Genomic DNA, 26,952 nt, shown 5'->3' with positions numbered 1-26,952 from the left:
TCGTCCAGGGGCGGCTGAGGCCACGTGATCCCAATTCCCCCCTCCCCCTCCTTCTACTTTGCTCCCGCAGAGACCCTGCTTTAGTCCCGCCCCCAACACTTCCCTCTAAGGAATGGGGGGAAGAGCGGAGAACTCAGCGGGCGGAACGGAAAGAGCGAGATCATGTGTCCTACTCGGACACTACCGGGCACTGACCGCAGCCTGTCAACACAGGAGCCCCGGTCCCGTATGGCCCGGACATTGTTGCAGACGGACCGTTTCCGGTCGGGCGCTCTTACTAGGTTCCCCAGGATGCAGGCGGGTCGGGCCAAGCACGGGGTGGCGCATCATGGCGGCAGCGGTTATTAGCCTGAGGCCTTTGCGCCGAGGCGCTGTCTGGGTGGGGAAGCGGCTCCTGTCCGAGGCTGGAGGCGTGAGACGCGGCTGGTGGCGGCAGGCGCAGGTGGGGCAGGCGGCAGAAGTGGACACTGAGCCCCGCGTGGGAGACGCGCTCTGGGGACCCTTTCGCGCCCCTCTCCGCCGGGACAGTCACAGGCCAGCGCCCCGGCCAGGCCGCTGCCCCAGCATGTCAGGCCCGCCGGAGAGAGACCGTCCTGCCGGAGCGGAGATTCTTTCAGGGGCTCTTCTCCCTGCGATCGAAGCCTCCTATCCACCGCCCCCGGTCCATCCCTTGCAGGAGCCCCCCACGCCCCTTCCCGGTGTAAGCCTGCGGTCTGGAGGGCTGGGCGCACTCGGGCCTCTCACCCTCTTTCATCTCCCTGCTTGGGTGGAGGGGGCCAGGTCGAGCTGCCATTGATCCCTGTCCAGTCACTGTTCTAGAAAGTGCAGGTCAAGTCAACACCTAGTTAGCCACGGGGCTGAAGACAAACATGAACCTACCTCAGGTATCCCCTTCCTCAAACACTGCTAACTGTAGCACCGCAACATGTCAGGCCCGCCTGCTGCCCTTACTGGTATCAGCCCAAAACACAGAAGCAGAGCTCATGGTTAAAGCAATGCCTGATGTGACCTACTTCTAGAGAAGTCAGATGCCTTCTGTCCACACAGACAGTCCCAAACAAGTTACACATTGCTTGTCTTTTCTGAGCTGTACTACACTTGGTTCTTGGTCCACTATGGGTCGGCAATGACTGTCTTCTTGATGCCCTCGTTTACACTGATTTACTTTTAGTGTCATGGCAACTGGGGAAAATAATCTGCTTCCACATCACTGTTTAAGGTTTCATTTTTTCATGTATCATCATCAGGGGTAGCCATGTTAGTCTGGATCTGTAAAAAGTGACAAAATCCTGTAGCACCTTATAGACTTAGGGTACGTCTTCACTACCCACCGGATCGGCAGGTAGTAATCGATCTATCGGAGCTCAATTTATCGTGTCTCGTCTAGACACTTTAAATCGATCCCTGAACATGCTCCCCATGGACTCCAGAACTCCCCCAGAGCGAGAGGCGGAAGCGGAGTCGACGGGGGAGCTGCGGCCGTCGATCCTGCGCCGTGAGGACCCGAGGTAAATTGATCTAAGATACGTCAACTTCAGCTACGTTATTCTTGTAGCTGAAGTTGCGTATCTTAGATCGACACCACCACCCCCCCCCCAGTGTAGACCAGCCCTAACAGACGTATTGGAGCATAAGCTTTTGTGGGTGAGTACCCACTTCGTCAGATGCAGTGGGTATTCACCCACGAAAGCTTATTGTCTGTTAGTCTATAAGGTGCCACAGGACTCTGTCATTTTTTCATGTGTGGCAATTGAATGCTAAATTGAGCCGCGTAGAAAGGAATATAAAGAAATAAATAGGAATTATTGGTGACGGATGATATTCTGGCTTCTAAAATAGCTGGGTTTATGATCTACAAAAGTAATAATGTTTTAAGGGTTGCATGACTTAGGCCATGTCTACACTGTAAAATTAAGTCAACCTAATTTACATTGGCATACAGCCGCCATTGTAATTACATCGCTTGTGCATGTCTGCGCTTCGCTCCTTGCATCAACAGTGCACATCCTAACCAGGAACACTTGTATCGATTGTACTGTCAATGTGGGGCATTGTGGGATAGCTCCTGAAAGCCAGTAACAGTTGACATAAGCAACACAGTGTCTACACTGACACTGCATTGGCCTAACTACATCGACCTTGACTCTATGATGCTTGTGGAGGTGGAGTTATTAAGACAGTATAGCGGGGCAGTTAGGTTGGCAGGAGCGAAATTTAGGTGTAGACACTATCACGGTTAGGTTAACGTAAGATGCCTTGCATTGACCTAACTCTAGTGTAGACCAGGCCTTGGATATGTATGCTTGTTGTAGCATAAATAGCATGTCAAGTTCTCAACACTTAAATCAGTATTTCTGGTTTTGGTGTCTTAAAACACACAAACCATAACATTCTCAATTACAAGTCTGTTAATGAGCAGGTATTTGATTTAGCAAAGGGACAAAATTAGCAAAGACAGTTTGAATACAATTTGAGCATCAAATCAGTTAAGAGATGAAGAGATCCTTCCAAGTCAATTATATTTGTGGGTTTCAGGCAAAAGTTTAGGCTACCTGCAAAGTTTTCAATTACACTTGAAGCAGGAGGAAAATAACTCATAGTTTGACTCAGACTTTATCATTAGGAAATTAAAACATGACACTTTTTGACTTTTTTTCTAAGTTGCTTACTCATATATTTTAATTCAGTTTTTACCAAACAACTCTGTATTCTTGCTTATTGTTTTGTCATGTATTCTTTGCACAATTAAACATAGTTACTTTTGTTTGTAGTTCTTTCTTCATGTTAATAGTACTAGGTTCATGTTCCAAAGTATAATAATGAATCAATTCCCAAAGCCCAGTTTCCTGTTTGCACAGTACAAAATAAAACCTTGAAGTGTTCCTATTATTGTTATTCTGTAACTTCTGAGAGCCTCTTGGACACATAAGATTGGAATGTAATCCAGAGAGCTGCAGAACAGCTTTGTCAAATCTTATAGCAGATTATAAATTTACTTTATTTTTCTTTTCAGGTGTTTGGAAAATTAACTCTTTTCAGAAGAGGGCTTGCACTCTCAGCAGTGTCTTACTTGGGTTATGAAGCTTACAACTCTATTTCTCACTTTGCTGTGGTTCATGCTAGTGTCAAAGGTAAAGCTCTATGAATTCAAATGTCCTGAGGTCATTCAGATGCAGACTTGGCACTTCTTTACAGTACCAAAACTTTGTGAGAAGCATTTTATGTAAGGTTTTCCAATATCTCCACTATAGGCTATTTTTATATAATCTGTTCAACTGTAGGCTACCTTTGAACTAAATAAACAGTGAAGTTCTTGTTTAGCATGGCTCACTTCTCAGAAATATCACTAGGAATGTAGCCAAAACTTTGCTGTGTGGGTAAAATAAGCTTGTGACACAAAAAGAAGAACAGGAGTACTTGTGGCACCTTAGAGACTAACAAATTTATTAGAGCATAAGCTTTCGTGGACTACAGCCCACTTCTTCGGATGCATATAGAATGGAACATATATTGAGGAGATATATATACACACATACAGAGAGCATAAACAGGTGGGAGTTGTCTTACCAACTCTGAGAGGCCAATTAATTAAGAGAAAAAAACTTTTGAAGTGATAATCAAGCTAGCCCAGTACAGACAGTTTGCTTATGCTCTAATAAATTTGTTAGTCTCTAAGGTGCCACAAGTACTCCTGTTCTTCTTTTTGCGGATACAGACTAACGGCTGTTACTCTGAAACTTGTGACACAGATGCTGTTTCTTTGAAGTCTTTGTTGGGAGGTAAGGTTGAATTTGGGATTCAGAATAGAGCTATTCATCTTTGATTCAACTGTAGAATTAGAATTTTAATTTTTGTTGGTACTAGTGGAAATCCACATCATAGCAGCATTGGGCTCGTGATTTTAGCTAGAAATGGAGCAAAATGTCTTGGTCTGAAATGTAAGTGCTGGAATCTTTGGAAATATAGTAAAATATCAAAGATTCAGTCTAAAGCCTTGTTTTAAGTAGTCTTTACACATATTATTCTGATCAAAATTAAATCAGTACAATGCTAGCTCTCTAAATGCTTCCCAGGCTGCTGAATTTCTTGGAAATGTTATACATCTTTTTTTTCAAATAAGCTCCAAATGAGGATTCTTGCAGAAGAAAAAAACATTGTACTCACTGCAGTAGAAACAATGATCCTCCATCTTCATACTCCTTTGTCTTCTCCCAGGTATTGAGGTGAGCGTTTTGCCTAAGTGCTGTGTCCTTTAGTGCAGTGTTTTCAACCTTTTTGATATCAGGGACCGGCCTGCTGCCTTCCTAAACTGTCAGGGAGATCTCAGGGACCGGCACTGGTCCACGGACTGGTTGTTGATTAGGTAGATTCCACTCTTCAGAGCTTCATTTTCCACAAGGTTTTAGAAATAACTAGAAATATTGGGCATATCTTTATTTTTGCCTCCATTTAAGCTATATTTAAGTTAGGCTTCACTCTTTTAATAATTACAGAGCACTGGACTGAAAAAAGTATCTGTACAAATCTTGCCACTTGATGTCATTTTTAAAGACTATTATAGCTCTGAGCACATTATAAAAGAACCTACTGACAACTTTCTGTACACAATTAAAGCAAAGCAGGAAAAATCAAGTGACCAGAGCCCTTAGGGCAAGTTAGCAGACACCAAGCCAGATTAGAACTGCTCAAAATTCATGAGGGAATACAAGATGGTATTTAACAGAGGGAAGAAAAACGTTTTAGAAAAGATTTGACTTGACAGCATCGCTTTTGAAATTTCAATCAACATATTAAATCCGATAAGCATCTACTGACAGCTGTGGAGATGAATAGAAAGTTTCCAGCAAACCTAAAATAATTAGTCAATTACTTCATTAGTACTGAACTGAGTGGTGAATATTGAAAATAGTGGAATTTGAGAGAAAAATGTCATCACTGTCAGAGGGCCTAATGGAAACCTGAAGCTTTTGGAGAAACAACTTGAAACCATGGAAAACGTGTCGATTTTCAAACTTGCATGCTTAAGATTGCTTTTGGCCTTGAGGCCCTCTTCATTATTATATTTATACCTAAAATACTGGATTTAGATATTCTTTATATGTGGTGAAAATGTCATTGAATTCTGAAGAGACAGTGGCAAGAAAGCAACAGCTAAAGGAACAATAGCTGTATTAAGGGACCCATGTTACTAGAAGAGGAATCAGAAAGCTGGCTGAACCAAGCCATTTCTTATAAGAGAAATCAAAACATTTCCGTTAGGTGTTACCCCAGGGCTACCCAAGGACAATTAAATGAATATTGTCAAAAATAAACTTTTGCCCAAGAAAGGCAAAATCTGCAGTACTTTAATAGGTCATGGTCTAGCTTTTCTGTAAGGGTAAGGCAAGTTCTGAGATACTGAGAGCATCTCAGTACTTTGAAATAGGTAAAGAGTCTAGTTAACTCAGTCGTAATTCCTAACTGCGTTTTAGTTTGTCAAGTCTGTGCTGCATCTGATTCATGTTTTATAGAAATAATCTTGTTCTGTGAACTTCTAACAGTCAAAATTAAGGAGCCAAAATGTTGTATTTATATCACATGACTAGCCATTTTATTCTCCATCTCTCTACAAATTAGTCACAGTAAAATGTCATGTGAATATTAATATGCAATAAGTGAAATAAACTTGAAAATATTATTTGATAACAAAAAAAAGCAATGACAAACTATCAGTGTGTTGTAAAATCCACACAACAGCAAATAGCATTGTAAGGCCTACCTCCTTTGATTTTCTGTTTTAGAAACTAATACATGATTGAAAAACAAACAAGCATACATTATTAATACCAAGTAAGTATTTCTGTGTTACTTAAATGCATTTTTATTTTATTAAATATTCTCTGTAAAGTATTTTATTACTGCTGTAGAATCCGACTTCTCCCATCAGAGGGGAAACTAATTTAACTCAAATTATTCACAGAAATGTGCTGATATCTCTATAAAAACTCTTGAACAAAAGTCAGTAACCATATGCTATGTTAGCTTATGCCTTCCTTTATTAATAAAAAGTACAAACAATATTTACCAATGGTCAAGAAAGAAACAGAAGAAATGTTATTTTTAAGCATCTAATAAGGGCATTGCAAACATTGGAAGAATGAAAATAAGCACTGAAGTTTTTGACAGTGTCTCCTTAAATGAATATTTTTAGATTTACCCATCACATGTTGCCAGTGAAAGATGTTGGAGAGGATGCTCACCACACAATTTAGTTCATAGCTAGGTCTGAGGTTTGACAGAGTAGACTCTTGACAGCCTTTCTCTCACAGAAAAAAAAATTAGAAAAATTGTATAAGTGAAAATTCAAAACTCTTCAAAGAGATGAACACCAATGGATCCAATAATAAGATATTCACATAAAAATTGAAAATAAGGAAATGAACATTTAAGTACTAGACAAGAACATAGGCAATTAGCCTTTGAAAAGCCAAAAAATTAATTTCATAAAGCACATGTATGAATGGAGGTAAAAACAGAAAAGTGCCTCAGTATGTACATTAATAGCAGCACTCAAGCTATAAATAGAAGCTATGGGATAGATAAATCTGGGAAATTAATAATGGATCCAGATTAAGATACTTAATTATTTTATCAATTGCTATGGCCATCTGAATCCCAGGTACCTATAACAGAAATAAAAGCATGTAACTAAGAAACCTACCTACACTTTACATAGACAAATTGGAGCTGGGGTGGGATTGGAGGAAACGAAGTCTCCAAAGCTATATAACATCTTCACTCGAGGAAAACACCTGGAGTGAGTGGTTTTGCACCAAAATATTGTGCGTTCTAGACCCAAATGACGCATTTACTTATGAAAGTATTCAACTACAAAATTGAAAAAGAAAAATCTCCAGTTTAATTTAGGTACAGGCTGACTGTCTTTCAAACCAAATCAAGATTCAGTAAAGGCTTGACTCTTGTAGATCACGCGCCTCATGTTAAAACAGGATTATAAAACTTTCATAAACACTGCAGTTTTAAGGATTGAGAAAGTAATTGTGGCTACTCCTGTAAAACACAAATGCTTAACTTTGAGTATTTTCATCAACTTCAATAGATTATTCATATCTTAAAGTTATACATCTATGTAAATGTTTTTGTTAGAATCAAAGGGCCTAAATTTGTATATTTGGATCGGAAGAGGCTTTGTCACATGGAAGACTTTAGTAGAATAATAAACATAATTGAAGAGTTAAGAAGAAGAAAGCTAGGTAGTCTAGATACTGGGAAGGTCTTTGACCAGGGTGAAGTTTCCTTCTAGCAACAATTTAAAAACCCAACAATGGTTGGATGTGGTCATTCTTTATAAAAATGATTAAATCAAAATATAACAAACCTATGGCAAAAATAGGATTATCAGATGGAACACCTTGTTTTTAATTGGGAAGAGGAACCTAGGCAAGATACTCACATTCTTTTATGTCTTTTATTTATGATCATGGTAGAACCCTTCAACCACATTTGGTATATCAATTTGTGGAACACAACTATGTTTTATTCATATAATTACTGTGTGGTGTGAATGAGTCTTATCCCACCATTTCCATTATCAGAAATTTAAACTTTGGAAGGTTATGATACAGAATTAATATGGGGAAAAAGCAAAATGTTAAACTTCTTATTTGGGATAGCAACACCATTGAAGAGAAAACACAAATTAAAATTGTCACCTTTTAAGATATTTAGTAAATATTAAACTCCTTAATATTATGAGTGAAATTGAATTAAACAACTCTGGTAGCCAAAATATGGAAAAAATCCTAGAGAATAGTACAGCTTCTAACTTTCCAGGTTGTAAATGTTCATTTTTAACATATTTATCTTTTTTACTTAAATCCAACCCATGACACGCTTTGTTCCAGTTTCAAAAACATGAACTTCATGTATTTGCTTGGGGCGGGATGATAAACAATAAGAATGACCAGACAAAGACCTATATCTTCATAAATAAGACCTAGGTATTTATTATTATTATGTAGAATGGGGGATTTGCAGTTACTGGGAATGCAGGCTGTTCTAAGCCTATTTAGGAACCTACAAAGTAAACCCGGAAGAGCTCTGTGGGGGGGAAAATGTGGTATTAAAAACAAAAATTTATGATACTCTAGTTTTGAAAACCAGGTGCTTAAGGGCTTAATTCAGCAAAACTTTGATAAAGTGGCAAGCTGGACTGAAAAGCCCAATTTTGGTTCATTTAATAAAATTTTCTCCAGTTTCATTGTCTGTGGCCTCATGCATGTTACAGTACTACTTTGATTACTACTGTAACTGTGGAGCTCTTATCTCTGATTGCCAGAACCCACAATATTTTAAAAAGCATTATATCACTAATGTATCTTAATACTTTTGAATTATTTATATGTACTGCTGGTTATATACAAAATAATGATTTAAGACTGAAAACATAAGTCACCCTGCAACAAATTATGAAGAAAATACATGGAAGGATCAGTCCAATACTAAGTGACCCTTACTGCATTCATCCCCTTCACCTTGCTATATTTCAGTCCCTGGCCTACCACACGCTCCGTGTTCTGATCACTTAGGATGTGTCTACACTGTGACTGGACATCCTTGGCTAGACTGGGTCAACTGATTTGGGCTTGTGAGGCTTGGGCTAAAGGGCTGTTTAATTGCGGTGTAGATGTTCGGGTTCCAAAGCTCAAGCTCCAGCCCGAGCCGAACGTCTACACTTCACTTAAGCAGACTCTTGGCCCGAGCCCAAGTCAGCTGTCCCAGGCAAGCCGTTGGTTTTTAATTGCACTGTAGACAAGTCCTTGTTCATCACCAAAAACTAAACCAAACATTTTCTGTTCTGCCATTGTGAGGTCATCAGACTAACATTCTAAAATCTGTTACACTTCTAACACTGTCTGTTGCTAAGGACTGTTTTATAGTTTCATAGAGTAATATTTTTTTAATGTTGTTTCTGTTCCTAGAAGTTGTTCATTGAAAATAAACAAAGCTGGTACAATTCTGTATCCCATGGCTGCTAAAAGTATAGTATAGGTAGCCAATTTGAAATTGGAAACACTTGATACTTATTAGGAAAGAGTTGTTTGACCCCGTCTTAGTGCTGATTTTTTGTGTGCTGATTTTTTGTGTTTCAGGGTACTTTGGCTAGCAGCCTGTTGGATTGTTGTACTTTGAAATATTGTTGCTGATCTGGTAGGCTATCGTATTTATTAATCTTTTTGTCTTCTCTTTCCACCATCCATACCCCTTTTGAAGTTGAGGAAATCATAGAGCAAGCAGACTACCTGTATGGGAGTGGAGAAACCAAAAAGCTCTATCAGTTGCTGATCCAGCACAAAAACAGGTATTTCACTGTATTGAATATCCCCACATGAAGCGCTCCTTTATCAGTTCATGTTAACTAATACAGTAAATATGATAGCACTGAGCACCCAGCTTGCACCTTTTTGCAGTAAGAGAGAAAATCTCCTGAATTTTCTTCCCTTTCAATGTAGAAGGAAGGACCTGGTTCATAGTCAGGCTCAGTTTGGGCAGCAGAGGGTTAGCACTCTGATAGCTTTTTCATTGGCACAGGGCCCCTGAGAATAATGTTCTTATAAGAAAGTTGGTGCGCACTCCTCCTGCTTTCCCTAGTGTATGTTAGAAGGTTAAATACAGACTCTAGTGTGCAAGTATTCTAGTAGACATGTGGGACAGAGCAGTAGTATTGCTTCATCCTAATCCCCTAGCAAGTGAATGGCAGCTCTGTAGGCTTGGAAGGGGCGGGGGGGCGTCACTGTGTTACAGAGCTGACAATGTGTTTGCTACTGTACAAAACACACCTGCTGGCCATAGGCAAATGGAAATTTTGCCAGCATGAGTGGACTGAGTCAGTTCTGACTCCTTTGCTGGAGGGGAGGGAGAAAGAAGAGAACAGAGCGGTTCAAGTGTCCCAGCTCCTGTAACAGAAGTAGAGGGAACAGAGCAGCCTTTGAACCTCTTGCTCTTTGTCAGTAAGAGAAGGAGGTGATAGAAAGCAGAGTGGTAGGACCATCTGTTCTTTTGTGGTAGGGGTGAAGGAGGAGCAGAGAGGCTTGGACCTGAGAGGAGGGGGAGCAGAGTGGCCCATAGGGAGAAAGGAGCCATGTAAAGAAAAGGGGTGGGTGGCAGGGAGAAGATTTCGCAAGTGGGGGAGAGAGGGACACTTAGAATTCACTAATGGAAGCTAGAGGAGTGGGAGAAGACGACCAGTACACCTCTATCCAGATATAATGCGACCCGATATAACACGAATTTGGATATAACGTGGTAAAGCAGCGCTCTGTGGGGTGGGGCTGTGCACTCCAGCGGATCAAACCAAGTTCAATATAACATGGTTTCGCCTATAATGCAGTACGATTTTTTGGTTCCCGAGGACAGCATTATATCGACGTAGAGGTGTATTTATGTATTATTAAATCAGGGAAAGAGCCCACACTTCATGTATTGAGGCAAAAATTCTCCCAACTCTAGGAGCATTCCTGCTCTTTTTCACTGTACTGCTCACCAGCTCTTTTCTTCTTACTTTTATTTCGCTTCTGCCAAGGAAGGGGTTCTTGACCACAGAGAGTATTACTCCTGCCCATATGTCTTAGTTGGACAAAAAGAAAAAAAAAACATTGTGCAGGCTGGGACAGGACCATGTAAAGGAAAAAGCAGAGAACCCTCTGAGGCTTTTCTTTAGAATGCCCTCCTTCAGGGGAAGGGGTGGCTGGCTGGGCATCTCTTTCTTGTGGATTAGATGTACCCCAGGGCTTTATGGAGGAACCTTGAGAGCTGGGCTGGGTTGTTTCCACCCCATCAGAAGGGGAAAGGAGTGGTCCCAGAGAAACACCAAGTCATAAGGAAGCTGAAAATTCTCGTAGGAGGAGGCACGTAGGCACAAAAATTATAGGGACAGCTTGGAGACTGTGTCACTTAGTTCTATGCTAGGTCAGTACCTAGAGCAGAACTATCCAGTAAACAGATTAGTAATGCCATATTTAATACCTTGCCCGAAAAACATTTTGTATTGAGGTTCCAAACTTAACTATCATTTGTTTGACAAGGTGTTAGAAACTTCCTGTTTTTTGATACCCAGCATTCCATTTATTTCAAGATTCAGCTTCTCTACCCACAGTCTCACAATAATCACTGACTTTTGAAATGTTCATAAATTGTTATTTAATCTTAGAGTTCAAAATAGAAAACTTTAGGCAGCGTATCAAAACAGAGGAATTGTATTGAACTAACTCATTGATACTGAGATCTGTCATCTTTGTAAAATGCAGTGAATACCAATGGCACAATAAAAATCTGTGTATATGCAGTCAGGTGACATAGTAACTAATAAAGCCTTTCTAGTGTTTGTCATTTTGCTGCGTTAGAGAGTATTTTTCCCATTTAGTTATTGATAACACCTATAACTCTCCATACTCAGAGGAGCAACATAGGTGCCAGAATTCTGTTCTTAGATAGTGATTAAGAAATGTAGAAAAATAAAAGTACACATCTTTTTCTCATTAAAGACATCAACTATACTTTTACATAGTCCCAATGTTGTGTTTCATAGATATGGCTGGCATTCCAGTAAACTATGAAGGTTGTATCAGAGTTGGTTGAATGAGCTGAACAGGACATCTGTCTTGTTAAAATTATTGTGTGTTATTCCTTCTCTTATAAATGGTTTCTTATATTTTCAATCTGTGCTGTTTCCCACCTTTTATATTATCACATGCTCCCATTGTATCCAGTGCTCACTGAAGTTAACTAGGAACCCACTATTAAATGAGCAAGCTCGTTGTGAGGTCACATGCTTAGGAAGAGTCTGTCACTGCCTGCAGTACTGTTCAATTGTAGGGAAATAATGATCGATTTGGAGAGTAGCTGAATAAGAACAATAATAGGCATGAAAGGTTACCATGTTTATTATAATGTAATATGACTTCAAAGGTTTCTGGTAGGTGCTTTTTGTGTGTTTAAAATATTTCTTCTGGGTAGTTATCTACTAGGGAGTTGTCAGGAGGTTGACTTGTGGTAGCAGTTACTAAGATAACTCATATGTATAAAAACTGATCTATGTGACATTTGCTCTCACTTTGCTTTTGGCCTCTTTGATGTGTGCAGGTATTAACATCAGGAAATAAGTGTGAAGTGACCAATTGTCACTGGGGTTGAAACAGGTTTTTTTATCCCTACAATTTTCTCATTTCTTAAAAATGGTCATATTATGTATTGGGGCGGGGAGAGGCACTTTAGACCTTTGGAAAACTGGGGCTTCAGAGAAGTCAGGAATATGCATAATAATAAGCACAACTAGAAAGCGAACAAGAATCACATAATCAGTATGCACTATTATTTGAATAGTATCACCAGTGAACAAGACATTTCACAATAAGTGCATGGTGTCTAACATAGCAGAGTTCTCTTCTTCAAGTAATTTATAGTCTAAAGTCACAGCCTGTACAGTGCAACACAGCAATCCAAAGCAATGAGTGATACTAAGTTTGGAATGCTTTGTGGAACAGGTTTTTAAGAATTTTTTTAAAGAAAGGGATGAATGGTATGAAGGAGGTGAGGGGACTGTTATAAGAATTTGAGGCAGCATGAAAGATAGCACAAAGGCTACAGTGGGTAAAGGAGATGGAGAACAGTTTGAAATGAAGTGCACGGTGAGAGTAGAAGGGGATGGGTGGGCATAAGAAGATATATAGGCAGAGTGGAATTATGGAAGCTTTTGAAAGTATAGCATCTAATTGCAAATCTGATACAAAGAACAGGGGAAGCTAGAGTGGATACTCAAGTAGGTGGGGTAACGTGGTCAGAATGGAGGATAATCTTGACAGCTACATTTTGGATGGCCTGAGTTAGGAAAAGGAAAGGCCAGCAAGAAACAGGTTATGTTAGGTTTTAAAGATAATTGCACAGATTTGTATATTTGTTTATTTAAACCATTAAGTGCATACTACTGTAAATAAAGTGCATATGTTGAATCTGAGTAGTTATACGAAGGGTAAATACTGCTATTCTGAGGGGAGCAGGTTTTAAAGGTTGTATGTGCAGATCATGGGGCCATATAAGTACCAGGCCCTTAGAATAAAATTTTTTTAAAAATCCAAATTTAATTTTCACTCTTTGTATTTGTTGTTTTCACTCTTGGTTTTAGTCAGTTTCACTTGCACAGTGCTGCAATGTTTTGAGTTCTAACACTGTAGGAAACTGTTTACATGACACAATCTTTCCACTGAAAGTTTTTAAGGAAGGACTGAAACATTTTTATTTTGAACTTTTGCAAGTGCTTATATTACAATACCTATAAGATATGCTGCTGAAACCAACTGAATATTGGAAAATATATAGTTTGGGTCAGAAATAAATGTTGCTTTCTTTATTTTCCTTCCTGTCTCTTTAGCTTTAGCTTAATGGTGCTATATGTGAATTTGCATCAATTTAAAAAAAAGAAAAGCTGCTTCCTATGGAGCCAATAGGAGTATTGCTTCACAGATCAAAAGAGTGTTGCCAAAATTTCTTCAGCAAATCCGCTGTGACTGAGATCTCGTATTTGTTGGATTCAGCCTTTCGTTGCATGTGGTATAGAATTACATATAGTACAATATTACGTTAATGCTAAGCTGAGCTGTGTAGTAAGTGATTGATTTAAGACCTGCACTTGCTTTGTAGACCATACAAGTCTTAATATTTCTGTTATGTTTATAACTAGTGAGGATGCGGAGATACTATGGCGTCTAGCGCGGGCTTCACATGATCTAGCCCAACTTAGTACCACCTCTGCAGAAGAGAAAAAGCAACTGGTTTATGAAGCTCTTGAATATGCAAAGAAGGCACTGGAGAAAAATGAATCAAGTTTTGCAGTACACAAGGTGAGCCATTCAAAGTAATTTAACTGAAATTTTTCTATGCATTATCCTGACATCTGGCAGTAGAAACAGGAGTGACTGTGATTCTGCTGTGACCTTTACAGCTATAAGGTTATCTGGCAAATTTGTATGCTGCTTTCTTCAACGCACAATTTGTTAATTTTTTAGTTGAGACCCAGGAGAATTTGATGGCAGCTTTCTAAGAGGACCAGCACACAGATTAAATCAAACTCTCATATTTAGAAAATGACTGTCTACAGGACCACAGAGGCAGCTGATTGGTCAGAGTTCTTGGTGCCTGAACTATTCCCCCTTTATCACTGGAAAGTGCATCACAGATCCATTCTGTTCCCTCTGTGCCATGGTAGTGACTCTGCTGCAAGTTCCTAGGGTTCCTGGGTCTGTCCTCCTTTTCTTCTCCTGTTCCTCTTCTCTCCTCAGTAGCACCAGACCCAGACCTTAGCAGAGTAGTAACTAAGTACAATCGGTGTTGCTGCCAGTGCAAGTTAGTGATAGTGAGGCACTGGCTCCTCCCATGGCTGGTTCCTCGCACCATTTAAATTATCCATTATAATTACAGTTCTCGTAAGCAAACAATAGTGTTAATTAATCAACACTTTAATAAATACTTGCTTTAAAATTTGAGTAATATTGTTCTGATCACTTGGTGATGATAATTTTATTTTAATTAGAGCTATTACTTATTCTTTTAATGACCTGTTTTGTTCTGAATTTAGTGGTATGCAATCTGCATCAGTGATGCTGGAGATTATGAAGAAATCAAGACTAAAATTGAAAATGCATATGTTATCAAGGAACACTTCCAGGTATTGTAAATAAGACATAAGATGAAATAGCAGGGGACAACTATGGGTGCATTTTTCGGTGTTCTTAAGCCAGATCTGGTGAAACAACCTTTTACATCTTTTCTTTTTCTTGCTAGAAGGCCATTGAACTCAATCCTAAAGATGCTACCTCAATTCACCTTATGGGCATTTGGTAAGACTGATTATTTCTTCAAACCAGAGTTAGCTTGTGACAAAAAAGAAAAGAAAATGTTTGAGCTGAGCTGTGTAGTAAGCTGTGTAGCTGTGTTAAATGACTTGCAGAAATTTGTAGAGCAGCTAAATGGCTTGAAATCCACTCATGAAAATCTTTTGAAAATTGTCCTGAGTTATTTGAAAGACTCTGGCTATCCAAGTTTTAATATAACTCAGAAGATGAAACTAACTGCCCAGTGACCTTATTTTAGTTCTAGTTCATTGGAATACAGAAGAATAAGTTGCAGACTTCAGTTTATTTTCACAGCAGGCACCAGAAATTGAGGACACTATTAATAGTGTTTCTGAGTGTCTGCCTCAGAGGTGTTGGGAGAGTCAAACCCGTAGTGTCTCTTGCCACTGACTTCAAAAGAGCCAGAATTTAAAATTTAAATGTATACTATGAATTAAGGTACTTTTGAAGACTGATGTGAGGGCAGATAGGACAGATTGATATTCTTAAACAAAAAGCTTACACTGTCATGCTATCTAAATATGCTATTACATTTTTAAGAACTCTCTGAATTTTTATTTACTTTAGCATTAATGTGAGTCTGAAAATGTAGATGGAATGAGAATCAATCTGATTGTCACTGCCCATCACTGATGAATGGGAGGTGAAGAGCTGGGAATTTATCTTTAGTACAAACACCACATGTTATGCAGAAGCACCTTGGCTGGACATCTGGCACCTTTTCTCTGTCAGTGAGTGTGTGTGCACTAGATGCATCAGTCAGAGGAAAGCATATGAGAGAGAAGCTGTGAAGGAGAGAGAGAGAGAGCTAGCCTGGGAAATACAGGAGACAGAAAAAATCCATTCTACCAGAAAAATCGGGGCCAGTTGTGACCTGTATAACCACATGGGGGCTCCCTTTTCCCATTCTCTCATTGCTTTTTCTGAAATGTTCTCACATGGTATCGAAAACTTGTGGCATGTTTTGAGTCCAGATGCAGCACTTCCTCCTCCTTTTTGCAGATCTGTCAGAGAGCCCAAAGCCACTTCAGCCCTGTACAAGAAATCTTTAGAATGCCATAGTATGTCTACACTGAAAAAACCCACCAGCGGCAGTGAGTCACAGCCTGGGTCAGCTGACTTAGGCTCACGCTACTGAGTTAAAAATACCAGTATAGACATTTCTGCTGGAGTGGGAGCCTGGGATCCGAGATCCACTCTTGTTACAGTGTCTCAGAGTCCAGGCTCCAGCCTAAGCAGGAACATCTACACTGTTATTTTTAGTCCCACAGCATGAGCACCACAAACCAGAGTCAGTTGACCCAAGCTCAGAGACTCACTTTCTGTGTAGAAGTACCCACAGAAGATGGTGAAAATGAAGAGGATAAGAATGGATTTGTAGAATCAGTTCCAAGTTCCACCAACTGGTCCTTGCCATGGCTTTATTTCTGGTCTCCCTTGGCAACCTAGCAAGCTCCAGCTTTCCCTGCTTGCCTTTCCTGAGTAACAGCCTGTCTGCACCAGTAGCTCCAAAGTAGCCTGACTTCCTGGAATAGTCTGAGAACTTATTTTTCTAGGAGCAGAGGCAGCAACTGTTGCCACCCAGCACTCGGGGGGAGCCTACGGGCCAGCTCTGAGGCAGCCTCTTGTCGTTCCGATGTCTAGAAGGGGTAGGGAATGCCCAGCTAGAGCCCCATGAACCCGACTCAGTTGACCCAGGAAAACTGTAGGGAAAAGCTGAGAAGAGGGAATTGTGTGTCACTACTTGGGTAGTGAAGTGCTACCAAGTTGTATAGTTTTTGAAATGTTCTGAGAATTGGGAGTCCCTACATTCCTATCACAGATTTGGGATTAAAAATCAATTATTGGATCAGTTCCTTCCTCTCACTCCCCTTCTGTTTCGTCCTGCACTGGCATCGTGAGTGTTTGCCAATAGCATTCTACCAAGGCTTTGCTACTGTACCCCATTTGGGTGTCTGCTTTCCAACACTCAGGCTTCAATAAGTTTCTAGACCTTTACCACATCTGTTCCCTCCCCCTCCCCCAGAAATCAGGCTGCATGTACATATGAGGAATTTCAAACATTGTTTTCTTAGCAAATCAAGGCTATTCGTGAATTCAGATGTGTTTCTGGAATATGGTGTTACAAACGTTATCAGTATCACATATGCTGCACTTTACTTGTTTAAAACTCTACAAATATTAATCCTTACAGTTTCCCCATAAACAAGTAATGACTATTTCCATTTTGCAAATGGGGAAACTGAGGTAGAGAACAGGGACTTAGCCAACTGGCAGACCCAGGATTAGAACTCAGAAGTTTGACTCACAATCCTGTTCTCATGACTGTAGAACATGCAGGCTCTCAAGAGTACTATTGTTTTTGGGGTTTTTTAATTAAGTAATCAAGAGGAGCAAGCTTATGTTTAGGTCAGGCTGTCATCATTCAGTTTTATATCGTTATTACAAAAATTTTCAAACACCCAAATGCATACAGTATATGGTTAAATCACTACAGTACAAGCCATAAGGCTGGATCTGGTTGGAGTGATAGCTTTAACTCCGTGATTTTTCTTAGTAAAATCAAGCTATAGGCTATATTGTAAACTTTGTGCTAAAAGTTGGATTTTGATCTTTATTATGCAATAGCGATTAGCAGCAATGGAGGCGCTAAACTTCTTTAGCAGAGTGGTTATGTCTTCTGCAACAATTGTTTCAATTTATTTTTAATTTAAGTATCTTATTGTTATTGTAACTACTGATTCAAAGACCGAGTAATATCATTGCAATTATTCACAATTGTGGGTTCTTGGCAGGATGACAAACTTTGACACTTGGGGGTCCTTCAACTCCCAAAAAGTATGAACCTCCAAATAAAGGAGAAATGTGAAATATATAAAACCTTTTTGCTTTTGCTCCAGGTGTTACTCATTTGCTGAAATGCCATGGTACCAAAGCAAAATAGCTGCAATGCTATTTGCAACACCACCAACCTCCACGTATGAAGAGGTACTATATGCAAATACTTGTTCCCCATAGACTTTTCTTAGCAAAAATAAGAAGCCACTAACATGTTCTAGTAATAATTGTACTAATAAAGCTCACCTCCCAGAAGTGCTCAGAATGATGAACAATACAGGTGCAGTCATATACAAAATTGTACTGAGGGATTAAATATAGATTTGGAGCCGATGAAGTTGCCTTGTTAGAAATACGCAAGATTCCATGTAAAAACAACAAACATTAATTCGTTTCTTCTCAAGTCAGGCCTTGCCTAGAACAGTCACAAAGTGACTAATGACATTATTATTTGGCAAATATCCTTTTGGACTGTGGGGCTCTGAAAGCTTGATATTAGGTCCATAAGAAGTACATGCAGAAACTAGGATGAAAGCCTCCAATTTATTTTCCATTGATGACATACAGTAAAAAGGAGTTATCTTAGTTCATGAACCTATTGAACCACCTTCTCTCAAATGTGGATGATTTAATGAGATACACACAAGGGGCAGCTGAGAATTAATCTCCAAACCACCACATAGCACATAAAGTGGTGCATACTCAGAGACAGATTACCATTAGGACAGACCACAGATAATTGTCTGTCTATGTTCCAATGCAGCTCTCTTCACCATGATATCTGAGCACCTACATATTATTTGAAGTGATACTCAGTATTTATATTTTCGTTTCCTTCTATGAAAATAAAATGCTTCCCTCTGATTTTGTCATTTTTCATTAGCAAATATTTCCTCTTCATCCTCATGACTGTTTAACTACTTGAGTTTTCCTCCAGATTGAACTTGAGGTATCTTTGTCCTCCACAGTCATGTGATTTTTGTTTTTTATTTCATATTTTATTATATACATGTAAAGGTGCCCGTCTTAATAAGATCTAGAAGCCAGTATTATTTCCCTCCTAGGTTTGGGTTGGGTTTTTTGTTTGTTTTTTGTTTTTTGTTTGGGTTTTTTTTTTGGTAATGTATGAAGAAACTGAGGTCCAGAGAGTTTAAGTGACTTGCCCGAGGTCACATAGGAAGTCTGTGTCATTACCCTGACTACATCACAGTTCTCCTGATTCCAGGAGCTTTTAAGTACTAAAGCACATTGCCTGCTGTGTAAGGGCTTGCCCACACAAAGAGTGTGCGACAAGCTGGGATACAAATCTACCTCACACTTGCCTGAGATGCACTAAGTGTCGGTGTGGCATGTGCGGCCCTGTACTAGAAGTTGCCTACTTTGATTTCAAAGGGGGGTAGATCAAAGGGAATTTTTTGTGCATGGCAACAGTGTCCACACAGACAGTGTGTGGCAGGCTAGTACAAGATAGATTTGCTCCCCAGTTTGCTGTGCACTAAGTATTCATATAGACAAGCCCTCATATACTTAGGATAGTGGTGGCAGAATTGTTTTCAGCCTAATCCAGACATAAAGAATCTGTGACTGGCTTTTTTTTTTCTATTCAACTATATAACTTTGATCAGAGTTACCTTAGGGACCCCCAAAAAACTATTAAATTACACTAAATGTGTTACATTTTTAGTTGAATAACTTGGTTTTGAAAATCCCATCAGGCCTTGCTGTTAGTGAACAAATCTAAGTTCCAGAATCAGAGGGGTAGCCATGTTAGTCTGAATCTGTAGCTTTTTACAAATCTAAGTTCCTGCAGCTGTGTTCAGGTTTTCTGTTGGAATGGGCAAATTTTTGGCCATAACCTCTACTAAATAATGTTTCTTTCTCTCCCGCCCCCTCCCCCCCCCCAAAAAAAGCACTAGGATTTCATAGTACTGCTGAATTCTGCAAAACCAGGCACTGGGTTTTGTAGTACTTTAAAAATGAATAGAGTATTAAGTATGTTGCAGTGTCAACTCCACCCTTACTGATGTCAGCATGTTGCTGAAAATAAATTTCTGCAGCATCAGCACAAAGAGCATTTTGTGGATGCTTAGTGGCTTTTTCAAAAAATCGTTTTTAGACAGTACTTTCCCTGTAGGTCATTAACATTGAGCAAAAATACTTAGTATGTGATGGCTGTTTATTAAATGAGATAGTGGTTCAGTCTAGCACAGTAATGACTAATGCCAACAAAAGTTGTAGTGAGGTGCTAAGCCAAGGAATAAATGGATGTATAGACAGAAATACTCTCAAACCGGTAGGGTTGGAGCACAGGAGCATGATAGGGTGGAGAAGCTTGTATGGCCATTGTCAGTGCTGATCCTGTTGTGTGGGTAAGAAGGACTTCGGTCTTCAATGCTGTCAACTTGGTACTTTTAAAAGCATTATTCTGAGTGGTGAATTTAAAAACAAATATACATCTAGAATATATTTCTTCACTTGTTCTGAGATCAGTCCAACTTTGTGGTAGTTAAATATATATTATAAGGCTGTTTGTCTCTGTGTTCTGTTGACAGTAGATCACCAACAGTATCTCTTGATTTTAAAAAAAAAAAACAGCCTTCTTGTACAGGTGTGGGTGTTCTCAGGAACAAATTGACTCTGTGGACTTAGTCATTCAGCATTGCATTACTAACTTAGACTCTTATCTTTTCCAGGCCCTAAGTTACTTTCACAAGGCTGAAGAAGGTAATTTTTGTGTAGTTTGTTTGTAGGTGAATGAGTCTCTTGCCCATGGTGACTCAAAACAAGCAAGCAAATACCCAGGGGTTAAACACGTAGTAGTATATGTACTGTTGAAACATAGGTTCAAGGTCCCTGGCCGCACCACTCAGCTCATTAGACCTAAATTATATGGCAAGCTTTTTCCTCTTCCCCCCCTTTATGCAGCAGAGCTGTGGTGAATTATGATGTGATGATTTTAACCAATTGCATAGTTATTGGAGAACCTTCAGTTTGATTGAAATATTTCTAAAAATGCACTATATAGTGAAATGTATGCATACCACTTGTAGCAGTGCAATATTTCCAGTTTATGGTAGTTCCAGTGGGCAACATTTGAAAAAGCAAAGAACCAGTTCAGACAGTTTCTCTTTCATACTCATGAGTAGAGCTGGTTGGGGAAAAAAATCTGCAAAAAGTCTTATTTTTCAACCTGCTCTACTTGTGCATGAAGTGAATTAGGAATTACATTGCTTCTCACCAGAAATTGAATGAAAACTTTTCCTTTCCTTGCTTAAGGGTCAGCTTAAATACAACTGGGAGTAAAGACTGTCTCCTGACAAAAGGAAATATTTTTGAATTTTTTCTCCCTGTTACCTGAAGTGGAGAAATAGTGGTTGGGCCCAGAGAGGGAATGATTTACCCAGTACAACCTGACTAGCAGCTACTGAATTGTAGCTTGCCCAGTTGCAGCTAATTATTTAATCTGAGGCTTCTTTGAAAAGGTCTTTCCACCACAGCTAGAAAGACAGACCACTGACACCCGCAAAATATGCCCTCCCCCCAAGTAAAAATATCCCTGAGAAAAATCAGCCAACAAAGAAAACATCCCACACAGGCTTTTTACCCCAAAAGAGAGGCAAGCCAGAACCACTAGGGACTCCACTATTGCTATCTTACGTAGAATACATTAATACTACAGTGATGGGCAGCAGCAGAAACCCCTAAAATAGATTATAGATAAAGCACTGAATTAGAAGTCTGTGAGAGAGTTAGTACAGGCAGGAGATTGGGATGGTGGATGCACAATTTTAGGAAGAAAATACCAAGAGCTGGCTATAAAGAGAATTTGGTTGTTTTTAAGTAATTGAGGGAACCTCTGTCCTGTGTTTCGATTGGTGCCTGTTAGAATGCTTAAAAGATAAGATGTATCTTCTGTTTCTCTACTGTTTGACCTGCCACTTTAGCCTGTTAGCCTATGACTTGTCGCCCCTCTCCAGGAGTCTGTCTGCACTGCAATGTAAGCCCAGGGTTAGTAGAACTTGAGGTGTCAGACCTTGGCTTTGTTAACCTAGGGCTTGAGGGTCTGTACTGATTTATAACCCCAGGCTAGGAATTGTTGAGCCCTGGGTCCCAGCCTGTGTGGGCTGGAGTCCACTGCCCATATTCCAGCCTTCCTAGCACCTTCCCAAAATGTGGCCACTCTGGCCCTTTGTGGGAAAACTTGACTGTCCAGGGGACAAAGAATGTCAGCCCATGGGATTATTGCGGGATACTTGTGGCAGACTCCGAGACCATGAGTCCAGTGTGGCTGCATCCACGTAGCAAAGCAGTAAGGTTGGCTTGAACCCTGAGTCCTGGCTTGACTCAGGTTTGGACCCTCACCCATATGGGTTCTTGGGACCCTAGAACCAAGCCCTGGGTTAGCACGATTTGTGTAGCCAGAAGGTGGGTTAGGCTTAAGCCTGAGTTTGAACCCTGGATTTATATTGCAGTTACACATACCCTAGCTGGCTATTCAGTTTAACTTTGTGTGCAGATGCTAAGACCTGTAGGAGAGAAGGTACTTAGCAGATGCTGAGTTGTCTGTCTCACCCTCACCACTCCAGCTCTGAGAGAAGATCTGAGTAGACTTGTGATCATTCTTGTTGTTATGCTGTCCTCATTCTGGATAAATCTCCCTGTTACAGCCTCCTGGCTCTTGTCCATTTAAGAGACCAAGCACAGGAAACTGACTCAATTCCCCTTAGTACAGAAACCAAACAGAGAGACAGGATGAAGACAAAAAACAGAATGTAGAGAAGCTGAAATGCAGAATGTGACCATGTTTTTGTGGATTTGTGTGACAAACAAGGATTTATGCAGTCGTTCGACAAAGTTAAATTACATGCCCATGTAACTTACTGTGTGGGGGTCCCTATCATATGTTTATAATCAGCAGGAAGAAGTATAGCATTCAGTACGGCATGTTTGATACATGGCATCTTAGGTTTTTCCCTTTGAGTTGCTTTTTATTAATTCAAGCTCATGGAAAGGTTCATTATGTGAAAAAGTTATAGTTAAGTCAGCAAACATCACTGACATCAAATAAGTCAAATTTATACTTGCAGCTATGGAGTTCAGTTGTGAAATTTGGGCCTTATCAAAGAAAAATAAGAATGAGGAGAATTATATACTCTTTTAAAAAGGAAGCCTGGCAAATATGAAGTGACTTTTTGATGGAAGTAAGAATGAGGCGGGTAGCAGGCCTAGTGGTTAGAACAGGGGACTGGAGTAGAACATCCTGGTTCTATTCCCAAGCCTGCTGCTGACTTGCTGTGTGATCTTAGGCAAGCTAACCCTTTCTACCTATTTCCCCATTTTATAAAGTGATGTTTGCCCTTCGGAGGAAAGGTGCATACAGTGGCCGCCTCTTAATAGCAATCCAGATCTTAACAATTTCTGGTTAATAGCAACATTTGGCTGAGAACCAATCCCGTCTCATTGGCGTTAATAGGATTTGGTTATTGACCACAGGGATGCCTCTTATTAAGAACTTTTTGACATACCTTCCCTGGCTGCAGCCCCGCAAACATGCCTGCAGCTGGGAGGGGAGGTTGCAAGCAGGAAGGTAGTGGGGAGGAGGGGTGCAGCCCTCTTGCTGGGGCTTTCCATGAGGAGCGGGGGCCCACAGGGCTGTGCTCTGCCTCTCTATGCTCTCCAGCCTGCGCCCAGGCATGGCAGTGGGACCCTGGGCTCAGCAATTCCTTCCCAGGCTGCAGCCTCCCAAACCTTGTGGTTGCTGCCCTGCCCTCGGCCTCCCCTCCCAGCCACAGGCAGGTGTGCAGGGCTGCAGGGAGAGGTAGCATGCATGTCTTGGTGCTTCCTACCCTGGCTCCAGCCAGAGAAGCAAGTCCCAGCACTCCTTGCCCTGGCTGCAGCCCTGTAAATTTGCCTTCCATTTATTGGCAACCTTTAGATAAAAGAGACTTTTTGCTGGGAACCAAGAGGTTACTAATAAGTAGAATCTACTGTAATTTGTTGAATGTCATCATTATTCTCATCCCTGTAGGATACTTGGAGAAAACACTTTCTGCCTGGAAAGCTTATGTTGTAAAGTCTATGGTCCAAATAGACACAGTGCACAGACAGCACAGGCCTTGAGTGTTTGAACCAATGAAAATCCTCTCTTACATCAGGAAAGGGTTTTTTTTGTTTCCCTTTTCTAAAAATACAGATTTCCATCAGTACTTTCTTCGATATTGTCAAAATTTTCTCCCTTCCTTCTCAGGCCTCAGCTGCACCAGTGTTACCTATGTGCAACTCTCACACATGGCTCCTGGAGCAGAGGAGACAGTGTTACTGAAATGAGCGAGAAGCTCCTTTCTTCTCTTGCACATGCTGAATTTGAGATAGGCCCACCTGGAGAGCATTGCAGCAATAGAGGCATAGGGAGAGGAGCCACTGATACTGGCTGTAAACTCCTTCTTTCCCTGTACTCCGGTGGCAAAATTAATTTCCATATCAATGAAAATTAACTGAGATAGCTGCAGAATTTGGATCTGTTGGGCACCAGAGTACGCAGGGCCCAGCACAGCAAGTGAAAACTTTACATTTGTTCCAGTGTCATTGGTTCGCTCCTCTTTGAGCCCAAAATATAGCTGCATTAAGTAGTTTGAAAGTGTAAATGTTTCAGCAAGTCACAATATATAGTGCTCTGGATTGTACGCCATGCTCACTACAGTTCTCATTTAAAGCGAGAAAGAATGTCTCAAGCCAGTGCACAATTGCTTTTTCTCTAAAATCAGTATAATGAGGCAAAAATATCTTTCCCTCTTCTGTCACTTTATATAGCTGATCCAAACTTCTACAGCAAAAACTTGCTGCTTTTGGGGAAGACGTACTTGAAGTTAAACAACAAAAAGATGGCCCTCTTGTGGCTAACAAAAACCAGGGATTATCCGGCACATACAGAGGAGGATAAACAGGTAGGAAAAATAATAACTGTCATAATGTAAGTATGTGGAAACCAACATGCATGGCACTTTAGTGGCTGAACATCTGTAAAAATAATTTGACTAAATTGTACTTCTGGAACTACTTTTGGATTGCATCCAGGCACCAACAAATCGTAATGCATTAATAATTTCTCTGAATCTTTGCCTATTGGACCAGTAATGTATTAAAACAAAAAAATGAGATTTTAGGGTATTAACTCTTGTCTAATCTTACTGCTCCTATTATAAATACCCAAGTTTTTGTTGGAGCTAAAGAGACACTAAGATTCAAGAGTTTCTGTCAGAGAATGTACTACCACTAGGTATAGATAAAAGTGTTGTATGTTCAGCTGCTAAAGATAACAGGATTATCTCCTCAGGGCTCCAGGCAGTGTCTTATCTAGCAAACTCGTCTTTAAAGATACACATATCCTTGCCACCCCACCCCGCAAAAAAACCTCACAACTACTGAGAACTGTAAAGCTACATTCACTTAACTGTACAAACAGGATTCATCACAGAACAACCTAGTAGTAGAGCACTTTGAACAGGGAGCCTCTTGCAGAAATCTAATTTACAAGCAAAGAACAAACTTCCTTTTCTGCTGGAGGCTCTCAGAGTCTCTGATATATTATGAGTCTTGTTTAGCACTTAGCCTGGTGTCTGCAGGGAGAGCCTACTGTGACTAGATAAGCTTATTTGTCTCTCTCCTGAGTCATAGCACTCAGTAGCTGTTGCTTTTGCATATCATCTGAGGAAGCACTGACATTCCAGTAGCATTTTGAAAGTATGGACTGAACCCCAGGAATGTTGGGAGATTTTCAGCATTGAAGTGGATTCCTGTCTAGCCCATGAAGTTGCTTTGAGTTTCATGGGTTCTGCTTAATTGTTAAGGGCTATAGATGCCCTGGAGCAAAATTGTATTGTAAAGGGATCACCGTCTACTTGTATGGGGTTAGCATGAGGAGGACAAAGATGTACCCTGTTAGTTCTGAACAATGGGAATGTTGGATAGAAAAGTCAGGACTGGATCCCAGTTAAAAACTTGAATGAATCAGTTTCAAGTGGCTATATCAAGATGAGAATTAAACACACACAACAATGTGGCCTTCATTTTCATTGAGGACTGTAGGGTGTGTAACCTCACACAGACTCAGAAGTTAAAAATTGTGAACAGTTTATTCCACAGTGTGCAACAAATTGCCACATGGCCGTGTGTATGCTGCACGCAACTACTAGTGTAAGTCCAGCTTCTTATAGCCAGGATTACTAAAGTACTGAATGATGGAGTGGCAGGCCACAAGTCCCAGAAACACTGCTGACCTCACAAACTTGCCTGTTAGCTGTTTGTTGGCTCTGAAACATCTGACTTAGTTGCTGTCAGTGATGGGATAACAGATCCACCTGGTGCTGCTTTATTATGGCAGTTCCTATAAGTAAGTGCTAATTGTTTCTGCTATTGTATATTTGACTTAAATACAATGAAGAGAGTTAGTGTGTATAGTAAATGAATGTTTAGAGAGGAAGTACTGCAGTTAAGGGACGAGGCTGAAAATCAGCAGAGCTCGAAGTTCCATTCATGGTTGTGCTATGAGGGTCCTGTATGATACTGGGTAAATCACTCAATTTCTATATCCTGGTTTCTACATCTTTAAGATAACACTTGTCTTACAGGGAATTGTGAGGCACTTGGATAGTATGGGCATAAGTGCTATAGAAAAGCTTGTAAATAATACCAGTTTTGTTCACCATCACATTTTTTTTTTTAATTTAGGTACAGAAAGAAGCTGTGGAACTGCTCAATTCTATACGAAGAGAACTAAACTATTAAGAAGAAACTACATTAAATGTGACTAAAGCTCAGGACCAAATACCTAGAGCTTGTTCTACTGTGGCTGTTATTAAAATTAAACTTGTCACCTTACCACTGTATATCTTTAGTAAAAAAACTGCTGTCAACTACTAAATACATATGATGTAAACTGTAGACTAAAGTGATTTCTATAGAAAGATATACTGAACAGCAAGAGTTCTCAAAGTGTGCTCTGCAGAATGACACATTCTCAAAAACAACGAGGAGTCTGGTGGCACCTTAAAGACTAACAGATTTATTTGAACATAAGCTTTCGTAGGTAAAAACCCCACCTCTTCACATGTTTTTGTGGATACAGACTAACATGGCTTCCCCCTGATACTTGACACATGTTCTCAGAATATAGTGGGGATATCTCATTTACTATTTGGCTAGGTGCTGC

At 40.2% G+C, this 26,952-nt stretch overlaps 1 protein-coding gene across 5 annotated transcripts; it reads left to right on the top strand.

Annotated features, from left to right (window-relative positions):
- The first annotated feature begins 99 nt into the window (after positions 1 to 99).
- RMDN1 (regulator of microtubule dynamics 1) lies at positions 100 to 26,684 on the top strand. 5 transcript variants are annotated; one of them, XR_010598920.1, is made up of 11 exons: positions 100 to 700; positions 3,014 to 3,131; positions 9,274 to 9,361; positions 13,736 to 13,895; positions 14,630 to 14,719; positions 14,836 to 14,891; positions 17,807 to 17,894; positions 18,628 to 18,693; positions 20,438 to 20,468; positions 24,555 to 24,688; positions 26,472 to 26,684. XR_010598920.1 is itself a non-coding variant. In XM_024106243.3 (10 exons), the coding sequence occupies exons 1-10, from the start codon at positions 113 to 115 to the stop codon at positions 26,526 to 26,528; spliced, it is 1,410 nt and encodes a 469-aa protein (XP_023962011.2). In that variant the 5' UTR covers positions 108 to 112; the 3' UTR covers positions 26,529 to 26,684. The 5 variants fall into 5 exon arrangements, 3 of the variants coding, with proteins under 3 accessions (XP_023962011.2, XP_005299437.3, XP_005299438.2); XR_010598921.1 differs by having other exon boundaries at positions 126 to 442; XM_024106243.3 differs by lacking the exon at positions 18,628 to 18,693 and having other exon boundaries at positions 108 to 700.
- The last annotated feature ends 268 nt before the right edge of the window (positions 26,685 to 26,952 follow it).

This window comes from Chrysemys picta, chromosome 2, assembly GCF_011386835.1.
Source record: "Chrysemys picta bellii isolate R12L10 chromosome 2, ASM1138683v2, whole genome shotgun sequence".
Lineage (NCBI taxonomy): Eukaryota > Metazoa > Chordata > Testudines > Emydidae > Chrysemys > Chrysemys picta.
This window is presented reverse-complemented; position numbering and strand designations above follow the sequence as displayed.

What these genes read in the sequence shown, in the direction of transcription:
- RMDN1 (XM_024106243.3), top strand. Translation starts at nt 113, where the DNA reads ATGGGGGGAAGAGCGGAGAACTCAGCGGGCGGAACGGAAAGAGCGAGA. An exon ending in GGTTCATGCTAGTGTCAAAG is followed by an intron (nt 3,132 to 9,273) that starts GTAAAGCTCTAT and finishes CCCCTTTTGAAG; the next exon opens with TTGAGGAAATCATAGAGCAA. An exon ending in ATTCACCTTATGGGCATTTG is followed by an intron (nt 14,892 to 17,806) that starts GTAAGACTGATT and finishes CTTTTGCTCCAG; the next exon opens with GTGTTACTCATTTGCTGAAA.